This window comes from Schistocerca nitens, chromosome 1, assembly GCF_023898315.1.
Source record: "Schistocerca nitens isolate TAMUIC-IGC-003100 chromosome 1, iqSchNite1.1, whole genome shotgun sequence".
NCBI lineage: Eukaryota > Metazoa > Arthropoda > Insecta > Orthoptera > Acrididae > Schistocerca > Schistocerca nitens.
The window spans coordinates 766,838,344-766,852,514 of NC_064614.1; the positions used below are offsets into that span (position 1 = coordinate 766,838,344).

The 14,171-nt window shown below is 41.5% G+C and overlaps 1 protein-coding gene across 1 annotated transcript in view; it reads right to left on the reverse strand.

The window, feature by feature from the left end:
• The window catches only part of LOC126200663 (odorant receptor Or1-like), a 47,181-nt gene extending 37,286 nt beyond the window's left edge, over positions 1 to 9,895 (reverse strand). The window contains exons 1-3 of the mRNA XM_049936730.1: positions 9,804 to 9,895; positions 8,314 to 8,572; positions 2,340 to 2,489 (exon numbers count right to left, since the gene is read on the reverse strand). Of these exons, the coding sequence (XP_049792687.1) occupies positions 2,340 to 2,489; positions 8,314 to 8,572; positions 9,804 to 9,895 (501 nt within the window). The remainder of the gene's footprint in view (positions 1 to 2,339; positions 2,490 to 8,313; positions 8,573 to 9,803) is intronic.
• Between the last annotated feature and the right edge of the window lie 4,276 nt (positions 9,896 to 14,171).

The following is a 14,171-nucleotide window of genomic DNA, read 5'->3' on the forward strand; positions in this document are numbered from 1 at the left end:
GCTCGTAACTTGCTGCCTCGCATATGCACTCCAGTACCATTTCTTTAAGGCTCAGTTTTCTCAGTTTCTGTAATGCAGAGTGTTACAGCAATAAAGTTTCCTCCGCAGGCTACCTAGCACACCTTTCGAATGTCATACCCAGTTTACAAACCTGTTACATGTTTGCCACCTCGCGTCAGTTCCGTTAACTGGGCTCTGACGGCAGTCACGAAAGTCAAAACCTGTTAGTAAACAAAGCAAACACAGCAATACAGATTTGGGATGTATCATGCTACAATAATAACGTTATACCAGACACGGACGGATAGTCTAATCCATACTAATACAGAAAAACCAATAACAATACTTAAAAATGTCTGCACGTCTACGGCGCAACTGTAGGACTGCACATTTACATGAACATCATAATACGCTTCTCAAACTGGGACCTATTGTTGTTTAGCAATTTCCTAGATTTCCGATACTGACAGCTTATATGAGGACACTGAAACAAATTCCCAAATAGTTCTAGGTTCAGCAACTAAGTACCCCGTTCAGTATTATGTTTTAATGTATGTTGTAGATTCGTAAGAGGATTTTCTATAAAAATGTTTAGCTGAAAATTTAGAGTCGCTTCAAACGTCTGAAGTCACACGAAAGATTTGTTACTGAGCTATTGTTTTCCAGATATTGTTAAAAAAGGAAATCTGATTAACGCCTACTGCAAATCATCTTTCTGAGGTTACTTCATGTTATCCATATATTTCACTCCAAAGAAGGGCATTTGCACTTCTTCAGTATGTGTGGTATTCCAGTAGTTTGATGTCTTATAACGTTCTGCAACTGCAAAACCCTGGTCAGGAGATACTGACTGAACTTTCTGTGTCGCCCGTACAACTGTGTTTTTTTTTTTTAAGAGATTTTCTGAGAAGAGGTGCTTGCCGGTACACAATAAGCAGTTATGAAAGAAGAGGTTTATCGAAGTTCAGGCAACGACGATCCCTGAACTAGTTTCAAAACTAAGATCTGAATATCTGCGTAATTTGAATTTAACGAGGCTGAATCTCAGCTTTATGATCGCAGCTAACAGAAGAGGCCTTTGCCCAAGATCGTAGTTCGATTGTATGCTACTAAATGAACGCGTCCGCAGCTCGTGGTCTAGTGGCTAGCGTTGCTGCCTCTTGATCACAGGGTCCTGGGTTCGATTCCCGGCCGGGTTGGAGATTTTCCCTGCCCGGGGACTGGGAGTTTCTCATGTCCTCATCATCACCATCATTCGTGACAGTGACTAAATTGGGTTGCGTAATAATTGGACTGTGAAAAAATTGGGACTTTCTATGGGCGCTGACGACCGCGCTTGAGCGTCCTACAAATCAAAAATCATCATCATAATCGAACACAATTTGAAGTCCGTAACTGGCATAAGGTCAGGATTCGGATGCCGTGCTACAACTTTACATCGAGTTGGAATTCTACGTTTTGGAAACTGTAATTACTATTATTATTATTGTTACTAAAAGGTTAATTAATCAGAGATCAATTAATAGCAATATGTTGTTGTATTTCTGTTATCTTCAGCCAAGCCTCTCTATTCAGGGCCTCCTCCTCGCGTATCCCGAGATGGAGCAATATTCAGTTGACAAGGTAATTCCAAGAACGTCTTGGTCTCCTTCTTTTATGTCTGATTGGTGGTCTAAGGTCTACGTAGGAGCCGCGACTGTCTGGAGAAGTAACTGGTACATGTAGCTAACTGCTGCAAATGAAGCATTTTTGATTTTCACAGTGGTTTACATTTCGCGATCGATCGAAATTTACTTCCCGAATAGCTCTCGTGTATACGGGGGCGTAATATGACCATTTTATTTTTTATACTTTCGCTACTACATGTGCCCAACTTTGTAGCCTGTTAGAAATATTTGTATAATTGAAAGTAATATCTTTATAAATTAGTTAAACTATAGCAAGTGCCGGCTGCTAGACTTATGTGCGTGGCTGCCTTTTAAAATGAGTAAGAAAAACAGTCTGATGCAGAACGACAGCAGTTACAGAAAAGAAATACCAGGCACCAAATACCGTAAAATTTGTACTAAATCCACACGAAGGATAAAATTATGTTGCAAACTGGTTTTCGCGGTACTTGTAGAAAAAGTTCTTTAATGGATCAGGTGATATTGTTTTCTTGTCAATGATATTGACATAATAGTTTAAAAGGATTCCATACTAGTCGTTTTCAGATAGCAAACAAACAGCGAAGTTTTGTATAACTTAAATATAAATAAAAGTCAATAGTATTACTTAAAAAGCGCTACAAAGCAAGAATAATTTACATAAGATGCCGAAGAGCAAAGCAAAACACACACCTGGAAGTATCGGTGCAGTCTATCCACTATTCTTGTATAACGGATGCGGATGCAATGACTGCTGTCGCCGCTGCCATACTGTCTCCTTGTGTCGCTCAGTAGGCGAACCAGCTCGCGTAGAGTTCCCCCTTCTCCAATCAAAAGAGCAACCTGAAAGAAATGCAAGGACGTTGTTAAACTCCGTCGGCTTGTTACACCATCACCTCAATTGCCTGCATACACGCTTGCAACAAAGTAAGCGGTGTCGGTGAAGAAGCTATTAACGAGGAAGAGGGCTTTATTCAGACAAATTACCTAGCATATTCAGCTCTCTTGTATATTTACCAGTATATTAGCAAGTCAAGATTTAGAACCGCTATGTTAGTGAGACGTTATCGCGAAGACTGGCAACTAGCACAAGTTCCGTCCTCCCCAAGGAAATTTTTTCTTCGGCGATCAGGCTGGTTTAGCAGCAGCCGGCCGTGCGTTTCTGTCTTCAGCCTTCCTTTTGAGAGTGGTATAGCTGGTCCATCTGGTGCCATTCAAGATCTGTTTGATGTATTGTAGTCTCGATCTGCGTTTTGCATTCTTCCCTTCTACTGTTGCGTCAGCGTAACTTCTGATGACGACCCTGTCTCAGCAGAGACCAACCCATGTGTCCCTTTAGTCTTCGATTACCTTCAGGAGACAAGGATTCTCTTCGTCCACTCTATGGAGCATGTCTTCGTTTGATATCTTGTCTATGTAGAAAATCTTGAACATTCTGTAGCAGCTTTACATCTTGAAGGATGTTATTTTATGTTTTTCTGCTTCTCCGGTTGTCAATGTTTCACATCCGTACAGCAGTACACTACAAACAAACGTCTCTATGTGGTCTTCCCTGAGATGTTTATCGATGCTGCTGGATGTGAAAAGGCTTCTACTCTTGTTAAAAGCAGCTTTTGCCTACTAGATTCGGCTTATAATTTCTTTCCTATTAGTTCATTTGTACGATAGATTAACCCAAGCAGACAGCAACTCTAACGATGAAACTCGGCACTCCTGACAATGCTGCTATATACATCGTGGCACTATATCACGGTTAACCATATAGCTGAGCTGAGATGCTTACGTCCTGATATTAACTGCAAATAGGAAAAAAGGATCAGTAAGAATAAGATAAACGTATAGCATAGTCTTAACAGCTTGAAGCGATTGAAGTAACAGGTAAATATACACTGAGTAATGCAGATAATAATAATGATAATAATGACTAAGTATTACACTACGAGAAGATTCATACTTATCTTCCTAATTTTCTTGTGCGTCAGGAGATGTACTGGTGGTAATGTCCACAATCACCACCACATACATATCCAATAAGACTTTATAGGTTGTTTATTTATTGTCAATTAATAAAACCACTCTTTGGAAATATACAAGCTCTGTTGACACTATTAGTTGTAATAACAAGAGATTTTCATCAGCCTTGTCATTTAGTGTCTTACTAAGTATCTACGGTTTCAATTCATCGTATGAGTAAATTTTCGAAAATAGCACTTGCTATTTTAGTGTGGTATTCCAGTATTTTCGATTTTAGCGGCAAATGTCTACGACGGGAGCGCTGGTAACAAATACGTTTCTTCTTGTATAAGCGGACAAGTGTTAACTGAGATAAGCCACTATACACGAATTTATGTTGAATTTATAATTATAAATTTATCTTTGAGCTGTGTTTGTTATATGACACATTGTCTAATAACTACACCATCTTTTGTAAATATGCTAACAACAAGAACAAGACATTCGTATTTGATTAGTTTTGTGCCGTAGAATGACTATATGACAACACACAGATGATGAGAATGACGGAACCTTATATTATGTGTGATCTTGAGCATTCAGTTTGGTATGAATCTCTAACGTTCCGCAGTAGCGTCTCCAAACGTCTCCAAACGTCGTTATATAGCACCAGAGAACGTCTGGATACCTTCATTACTAATCAGTTTTTACTCGGTTAGTTCTTGACAGCATGAAGCGTGAGACGTTGGTTCGTTTGCCCAGTCAGCAATGTATGCTACCGGTTTTCGGTGACCACAACTGCAACTGACAGATATTCGCCCATCAATGTAGTATCATCACTCCTCCAGAAGCACTACACTTCGCTACTCAGCAATCCAGCGACGGGGTTCACTTGCCTATTGCACTGTGGGGCGTTCCTGATTGCCACTTCAACGTTGATACTGTGTTCCAAGATGACAGGGACCCTTTTCACACAGCTCGCACCGTCCAGTACTGGTCTCATGAGAGCGAGGATGAGTTGTCTCCAGTCTCCTGGCCACAAAAGTCACCAGATTGCAATATTGTTGAGCAATGCTGATCTACTGTGGAGAGAAGGGATCGCGATCGCAATACACCTTCGATATCATTACATAAACTTGCTACTGTTTTACAGGAAGAATAATACAAGATTCCAAAGAAAACCGTACAAGACCTGAAATTGTCCATTCAGAGAAGGTTGGAAACTGCTTTGAATCACAACTGATTTCCTACGCTCTGTTACGGTAACTAATTTGTTGTCTTTTTGGTGTTTCCACACTTTTGTCCACCGCCTGTGTACAATACTCTAGACATCTACGTACTTACTCTGCAAATCACCCTTAACTGCCTGGCAGAGAGTTCGTCGAACCACCTTCACAATAATTCTCTATATTATTCCTCTCTTGAAAAGCGTGCAAAAAAAAAAAAAAAAAAAAAAATCAACACCTATGCGTGCGAGCTGTGATCTCCCTTATTTTATTATCATGGTCCTTTCTCCCTATGTAGGTCGACAGCAAAAAAAGTTTTCCGCAATCGGAGGAGAAAGTTGGTGAAGAAATTTTGTGACAAGATTCCGCCGCAGCAAGAAACGCCTTTGTTTTAGTGATGTCCGTCCCAAATCCTGTATCACGCCCGTGACACTCTCTCCCCTATTTCTCGATAGTATGAAACGTTCGACCCTTGTTTGATCTTTCTCAATGTACTCCGTTAACCCTATCTGGTTAAGTATCCCACATCGCGTAGCAGACAGATAAGCGTAGAGTAGGCATTCTCTGTAGTAGTTCTGTTACATTTTCCGAGCGTTCTGACAAAAAACGCAGTCTTTGGTTATCCTTCCCCACAAAATTTTCTATATGTTCTTCCCAATTCGAGTTGCTCGTAATTGCAAAACCTAGATATTTAGTTGAATTTACGGCCTTTAGATTTGATTGATTTATCATTTGGCCAAAATTTAATGAACTCCATTTAGTACTCGTGGGCATCACCTCACACGTTTCTTGAAACAGGGTGGTCGGAAATTCCCGTTACAAACTTCTAGGACATGTAGAGGGTAGTGAGTACATAACATTTTGAATGGGAACCCACGTCCGGAAATGTACTGTTTCCGTTCTATGACAGTTTCAATGCAGATGATTATCTCATCGAAACCCACGTGAGGAAAATACTTATGCGTGATCCAGTACAATTGTAGCAATCCATTTTAAAAGAATACTGACTCTTTCCTTTATTACTTACGCATTTTCATTACAACTTATACGTTATGGTTTACATTAGCCGACAACAACAAGAACCCAGCATCTACGGCACCAGCTGCAACTTACCGATGCGTTACAACAGCGGCTCGATGTGGCGACCACCAACGTTGTTAACACATAGTACTTCCGTAGCATGATCTGGTACACTGTCTCCATCCCACCTGGTGTCTCTTCAGTATCTTGTGCAGGGGTCAGAACTCGTGCGAGCAGATCTTCCTCTGTCTCTACAGGTGTCTCACAAATTAGGCTCTTCATACAACCCCACAAGACGCAGCCCAGAGGGGTTAAATCCGGCCATCGTGGCGGCCACGCGGTTGGACCACCACGGCCTATCCATCTTTCGCATACCGTCTGTTGAGATGTCTCCGGACAGCCAGTGAAAAGTGAGGTGGTGCTCCATCATGCTGTCGTAGAACGGAAACGATACGATTCCGGACGTGGGTTCCTATTCAAAATGTTCTGTACTCACAACCCACTACAAGTCGTAGACGTTTGTAACGGGAATTTCCGGCCACCCTGTATAGGGTCAATTGCCAATTTCCGCACCTTGTAGATATCTTTCCTAAATCGATTTCAATTTGTTTTTACTTTCTGATGGTTTTAAAAGACGTTAAACAACAGTATCACCTACAAACAACATAAGACGCATGCTGAGATTGTCTCCTAAATCGTTTATATAGAAAAAGAACAGCAGAGGACATTTAAATCGCCAGAAATCGCTGCTATTTTACTCGTTTACTTTCCATCAATTACTACAAACTGTGAACTCTTTGATAGAAAACCACGAATCAAGTTCCATAACTGAGACGATATTCCACAAGCAAGCAATTTCACTACAAGCCGCTTGTCAGGTACGGTGTCAAAATACTTCTCGAAATCTCGAATACGGATCAGTGTGAAATCCTTTGACGATAACAGTCAACACAGTGCGAGTAAAGCGCTAGTTGTGCTCCACAAGACAGATGTTTTGTAAATCCGTGTTGACTATGTGTCAATAGACCATTCTCTTCGAGGTCATTCATAATGTTCGAACACAATATATGTTCCAAGAACCTGCCGAATATGGATGTTAGCGATATGAGCCTATAATTTAGTTGATTACTCATAGTACGTTTCTTGAATATTGGTGTTTCCCGAGAAGCTTTCCAAGCCTTGGGTAGGGATCTTTCTAGAAGTGAGCAGTTATATATGATTGTTAAGCACGGGGCTACTTCATCAGCCTATTCTGATAGAATAGTCTGTACTGGAAGACTTGATTTTATTAAGAGATTTAAGTTGCTTCACTACTTCAAGGACATGTGCTTCTAAGTTACTCATATTGACATCTGCTCTTGATTCAAATTCTGTAATTTTTACTTCGTCTTCTTTGGTGAAGAAATTCCAGAAAGCTGTGTTTAGTAACCCTACTTTAGAAGCACTGTCATCGACATGTTTCCATTGCTCTTACGTGGAGAAGGCATTGATTGCGTCTTGCCGCTGGCATACTTTACATATGGCGAGAATCTTCTTTGATCTGCTGCCAGGTTTCGAGACAAAGTTCCATGGTGGAAACTATTATAAGCATCCCGCATTGATGTCCGCGCTAAATTTCGAGCTTCCGTTATATATATTGATATATTCCAGCCATACTAAAGGAACTACTGGTCACCAACGTATGGTATATTCGAATACATAACAGATCACGTGAGAAATTTGTTTCTAAATGAAGCGTTACCCATTTCTTCATCGAGCCTTCCATTTCATCGCTGGACAGGACCATCATATGTTCTCCGGTTCCGCATAAACAGCTGCATGGTCTGTAAGAGACTAAATATCATTGATCACCTCTTTTCATGACCCGAATCTTTACATACCAATCTGCGAGAATGCTGATATTTCCGGTTATAGAAGGAGGTCGTCACTAAGACTGTGTGAACACCGCCGCTTTACCTACTACTTAGGTTACTGTTGTTACAATGTTCGTACACTCCCACTAAGACTGAATTTATTCTGGTAATTCTTTCTGAGAGTTTCAGTTTTGTGTTACATTACAAATGCCAGAGAATGACTGACACAATAAGCGTCATGACAGACTTAATCTTTCAGTTGGGCTTAAGCGGGTGGCTCATCTGGCAGAATAACGCTTGAGAACGTGAGAGGTCTGTTTTAGAATCCCAATTTGAGGTACAAGAACTGCATTTATAACTACTCTTCCGATCACGTGGTAATTCGATGACATACAGAATATGTTAGAAAAGCAACGCGATGGAATGGGGACACAGTGTTCAGGTGAAGCCTCGCCGATTACGCTCGTACTCCACCGCTCACCCTTATATGGAACAGTGGTAATTAACTGATCAGCACTAAAATAGTATAGGAAATACTTCATTTCAGAAGTGTTCTCCTAAGATAATTGTCTCTTTTTGCAGAGATATCGTTCTATGAAACCCTATAAGCCTCACCTTAATCAGAGATCCGGAGCAAATAATAAACATGTAGCTGCAGAGCACCAATTCCTCGAGTTCTTCTGGAAAATCTGCACACAGTCTGAGAGCAGCTCCAGCAGGAACTACAGCGATCGAGGCCAGAGTTATCGACGCAATCAGAACTCCAGGTAAGTTCCCGCCGCCTTGATGCTGTCTCCAAAGTCCCAAAACTCGCAGCACTAGCGCCTCTGGACCCAGTAGTTGGCCAGAGGCACCTTTTCTATTTTCCATGTTTCTGCAAAGACGAACGAACTTTTCTTACCCAAAACGGTAAAACGTAGTTGAATTTCAGCGACCAAGTTATTTTTTGTTCCTTATTACTTAAATGTGAGAGGAAGTCGTAATACTTCAGTTATTGCCACGACTTGGAGTTGGTCTTTCACTAGATACTCACCCTCCATTGTAATGTTGCAGTGGATGATAAACAAAGGAGTCGTGCTGTGAGAACAAATGGGACCCTAGACCACCACCACTCCTGGATTTTGCGCCGTATGTCGTGTTTCAGTGCAATTGGCATCCCCCCATTGTCCAGGACATCTCTGGTCATCGGCGCTCATTTTGAATCGGGACTCATCAGCGAAGATAATTCTACACCGTTGAGATTCCAAGCCAAAGACATGTCTAGAGACACCTTTAACACAGGTCTGCGCTGGCATTTCTTTTCATAGCAGAACGCCTTTGGTCCACAGGACCGTTGCAGCACAGCGACAGGTTAACGATTCTCTTTACACTGTTTTGTTGCCCTTCATGGCAAGCCATCGTGGGCTTATCTTTCAGCAAGGTAAGGCCCGTCCACACACTGCAAGACTTTCTACTGTTTGTCTTCATGCCTGCCAAACTCCACCTTTGCCAGCAAGGTCATTGGATTTCTTCCGAACTGAAAAAGTGGGGAGCATTATAGAAAAGGGGCTCCAATCAGCTCAGGATTTCTACGATATAATGAACCAATTGGACAGAATTTGGCATGACACCCCATAGGACGATATACAACACCTCTATAAATCAATTCCAAACTAAATAATTGCTTACATAAGGATAAGAGGGGTGGGCCAGTGCACTACTGACTTGCTCAATTTGTGAAATTTGTTCTTTTGAATCACCCAGCTTTTGTCAAACTGTAATGATTTATTTGTCTGTGTACATCAGATCTACGGATTTCCATTCCATCTGGATATTTCCTTCGTGGTGTGTGATCTTGTACATTTTTTATTGAGTATGTTGTAGCACCATCTTACCATCTTCCCTAGCTCCAGCAAGGCGTGTCAGCAGGCTGTCTGCCAAGCTCAGCTGCCAGTGCCAGAAGAGTGCTCAGCTGTCGTTGTGAAAGCCTGTTGCCAGGCAGTGAGGCTAGTGTGGTTGCCACACTCTGCGCCGCGATATTGGGTGGCTTGGCCCTGTACGCGAGTACAAGTGGCGGTTTCTCATAATAACTCGAAGGTGAGCAAGTATAGGTATTAGCCACATACCTAACGCTGTCAGCTGTCAGCTCCTGCATACCAGCCAGAGACCCAATGTGGAAGTAGCTGCTGCCTCTAATATCTGCTTGTCTATGAACCATGCCCAGCCCCAATGCTTCTCTGACTCGAACTGCCGTCTTCCCATTGGTTCGAGAGCTTTCGAAAGGTGTCTCCTCCACCTGACACACTTAGAGCTGCTGGCTAGCGCACACAGAAGTCTGATGCCTCTGTGCGTCTGACAGCATCAGATCTGACGTAGCTGCGCACTCGCTGAGGAGCTGGCACCGCTCACTTGCAGTGGCCACGTTTCTAGTCGCCTCGTTCAAAATGGCTCTGAGCACTATGCGACTCAACTGCTGAGGTCATCAGTCGCCTAGAACTTAGAACTAATTAAACCTAACTAACCTAAGGAAATCACACACATCCATGCCCGAGGCAGGATTCGAACCTGCGACCGTAGCGGTCACACGGTTCCAGACTGAAGCGCCTTTAACCGCACGGCCACACCGGCCGGCAGTCGCCTCGTGATGGCGTGTGCTTCACTAGGCAACTGCTGTCGCCCAGGGTCGTGCACATGCGCTGGAACACTATCTACATCGCCTGTATCAATTGCACTGACAAAACATGTTGTAACTGCTGCATTTATGATCCCACGGTGACGGAGGAACTGTTTCTTTGTACCTGCTGGCCAGTCAACCATTCTGCAAAATCATGTACGCATTTAACAAGGTCAGCAATGCTCGCTCCATGATGAATTGTGGAAGCGTATCTGAGATCCACCCATTAACCGTGGACCTGACGGAGGGGTATCTGTTGAGAGGCCACACGAACGTGTAGCTCCTAAAGAGGTCAGCAGCCTTTTCATTAAGTGCAGGGGCAACAGTCTGGATGATTGACTGATCTGGCCTTAACATTAACCAAAACGGCTTTGCTGTGGTGGTACTGTGAATGGCCGAAAGAAAGGGGAAACTACAGCAAAGGCTATCACTAGTTGTAAAGGAATTTTGTCTACCCCCAAGGCCCAGTTTCGACTTAGGTCATTCAGTGCTCTGTCCAGTTCCGCATGCTGTGTCATATTCCCTTTTCGTTTTCATCTACGTCCCCTTGTATTTCCTTAATATAGTCCTCAAGTACATCTCCCTTGTGTATAGACCCTCTAAGTACTCCTTCCACCTTTCCGCTTCCCATTCTTTGTTTGGGAGTGGTTTTTCATCTGAGCTCTTGATATTCTTACAGGTGGTTCTCTTTTCTCCAAAGGTCTCTTTTAATTTTCCTGTAGGCATTATCTATGTTGCCCCTAGTGACATATGCCTCTACATCCTTACATTTGTCCTCTAGCCAGCTCTGCTTAGTTATTTTACAATTCCTATCGATCTCATTTTTGAGACGTTTGTACTTTTTTCTCCATATTCATTTACTAAATTTTTATATTTTCTCCTTTCATCAGTTAAATTCAATATTTCTTGTGTTACCCAAGGATTTCTACTAGATATCGTCTTTTTACCTTCTTGATCCTATCCTGCCATCACTAATTCATCTCTCAAAGCCACTCCCATTTCTTCTACTGTATTTCTTTCCCCTGTTGTTGTCAATGGGTCGCTAATGCTCTCTCCGAAATTCTCTACAACTTTTGGTTCTTTTAGCGTATCCAGGTCCAATTTCCACAAATTCCTACCTTTTTCAGTTTCTTCAGATATATTCTACGGTTCGTAACCAATAAATTGTGGTCAGTGTCCACATCAGCCCCTGGAAATATCTTACAATTTGAAATCTGGTTCCTAAATCTCTGTCGTACCAGTATATAATCTACCTCAAGCGTTCTAGTGAGTTACGCTCTGTACAAAATTCTACCATTCAGCTTCCTATTTCATTTCTTACCCCCCGTCCATATTCACCTACTCCTTTTCCTACAACAGAATTCCTGCCTCCCAAGACTATTACATTTTCGTCTCTCTTAATTATCCGAATAATTTCTTTTATCGCATTGTACATTTCTTCAACCTCTTCACGATCTGCGGAGCTGGTTGGCATATAAACTTTTACTACCGTGTTATGCGTGGGCTTCGTGTCTATCTTGGCTACAATAATGTGTTCACTATGTGCTGTTCGTAGTTGCTTATCTGTGCTCGTATTTCTTATTCTTTATTACACGTACCTTTGCATTACTCTTAGTTGATCTTGTATTCATAACCCTATATTCACCTGACCAGACGTCTTGTTCCTCCAGTCACCGATCTTCACTAATTCACATTACAACTAATTTTAACATATCTATTCCCCTTTTTATATTTTGTAACCCACCTGCCCGATTCAGCGTTCTGACATTCCATGCTCCAATCCGTATAACGCCAGTTTTGTTTCTCATGATAACGACGTGATCTTGAGTAGTCCCTGCCCGGATATCCGAATGGGGACTTTTTTACCTCCAGAATATTTTACCCAAGAGAACGCCTTCATCACTTAAGCATACAGTAAAGCTGCATGCAAAATTAATGATCTGCAACATGCTCATTTACATCATTCTCAGTCATCCAGCTATATTCAACGTTTATTAATCACACACAGAATTAGAGCATAAAATAGTAACTACACAGAATCACACAGCAGGGAATACTGTAACAAGCCACAAGTCTTTTAAATAATTTTGTTGTACCATTACTAGTTGCAGGCCTGAGCGCATCGTCAGATAATAGCAATGACTTCTTCGGAATGAAAAGGATGATGGTCTTGCAATTGGCAGTTGCCTAGCTACACTGCTAGTCAACATTTATATAAATCATTTGGAAACATCCTTTTTCGATGCCAATTTGACAACAAAGAACAAAATCATATATTACAGTACCAATTTGTATGACACACATATCTTATTTGATGGAACAGCAGATGAAATTAATCAGTTTTCAAAAAACGCTTAACAAACTCCACTAAAACCTAAGATTTACTGTTTAGCATGAAACTGATGTTGGCATAACTTTCTTGGATTTAAAAATTAGTAAATAGAATAGTAAACATAAATTTAAAATATAAAGGAAGTCCACTACATCAGATGTCAACAGCTTGTACGTTATCCTAAGCAACACGAAATGGCATATTATGGGACAATGCCCAACAGAATGTGAAAAAATTCCTTTGCAGCTAAATGACAAGAACTAAAAACAATCACATTAATAGCCCACAATAGTGGTTTCAGATCCAACAACATCACTAAAAAGATAGCTCTAAGTCCAAATGAAACACTACTGTGACACAAATAGCTCCTCTAAACTGTATGAAATATATCTGCATATCATTCAATGACAAAGTGTCATACCGGACTGCAAACGTAATCCGTGCGAAAAACATCAAAATTAATTTTTCCACAGTCAGTCAAGAAAATGAAACACAAAATCGTTCAAAACTGGTACGCCACAGGTCTGGCATTTATAAACTAAACTGTTCTGTGTGTTCCAAATTTTACATTGACCAAATTGTTAGCAGTTCCAACGAACTGCTCTCAGGCTCAACAACCTAAATAAGTCAAATTTTGCTACTCACAGAGATAAACGTCAAGGAAAGCTTAGGGATATTACGTTTTGCCGAAAAAGTAGTACAATGAATTCGTTATACGAATTAGGACTACACAGTCTCATTCACAATAGACGTTACTGCATACTGAAGGATCACATAGAATTAAAACGCCAAATGTATCTCCTAAATTTCATACAACTTCTATAATTTTAAATGACAAAAATAATAATAATTGACAGATAGAAAATTCGATATTGGCCGTTACCAGCATCTTTCAAACGTAGATAATTAAATGTCTAACAGTATAAAATTATCTGTATTATGAAGAAGTATCTCTGAAGTAGCTCAATAAATGTACCATATCTGTCCACACACCACGTCCTTTGGCATATCAAATCAGCAAACGATGTGTATATATATATACACTCCTGGAAATTGAAATAAGAACACCGTGAATTCATTGTCCCAGGAAGGGGAAACTTTATTGACACATTCCTGGGGTCAGATACATCACATGATCACACTGACAGAACCACAGCACATAGACACAGGCAACAGAGCATGCACAATGTCGGCACTAGTACAGTGTATATCCACCTTTCGCAGCAATGCAGGCTGCTATTCTCCCATGGAGACGATCGTAGAGATGCTGGATGTAGTCCTGTGGAACGGCTTGCCATGCCATTTCCACCTGGCGCCTCAGTTGGACCAGCGTTCGTGCTGGACGTGCAGACCGCGTGAGACGACGCTTCATCCAGTCCCAAACATGCTCAATGGGGGACAGATCCGGAGATCTTGCTGGCCAGGGTAGTTGACTTACACCTTCTAGAGCACGTTGGGTGGCACGGGATACATGCGGACGTGCATTGT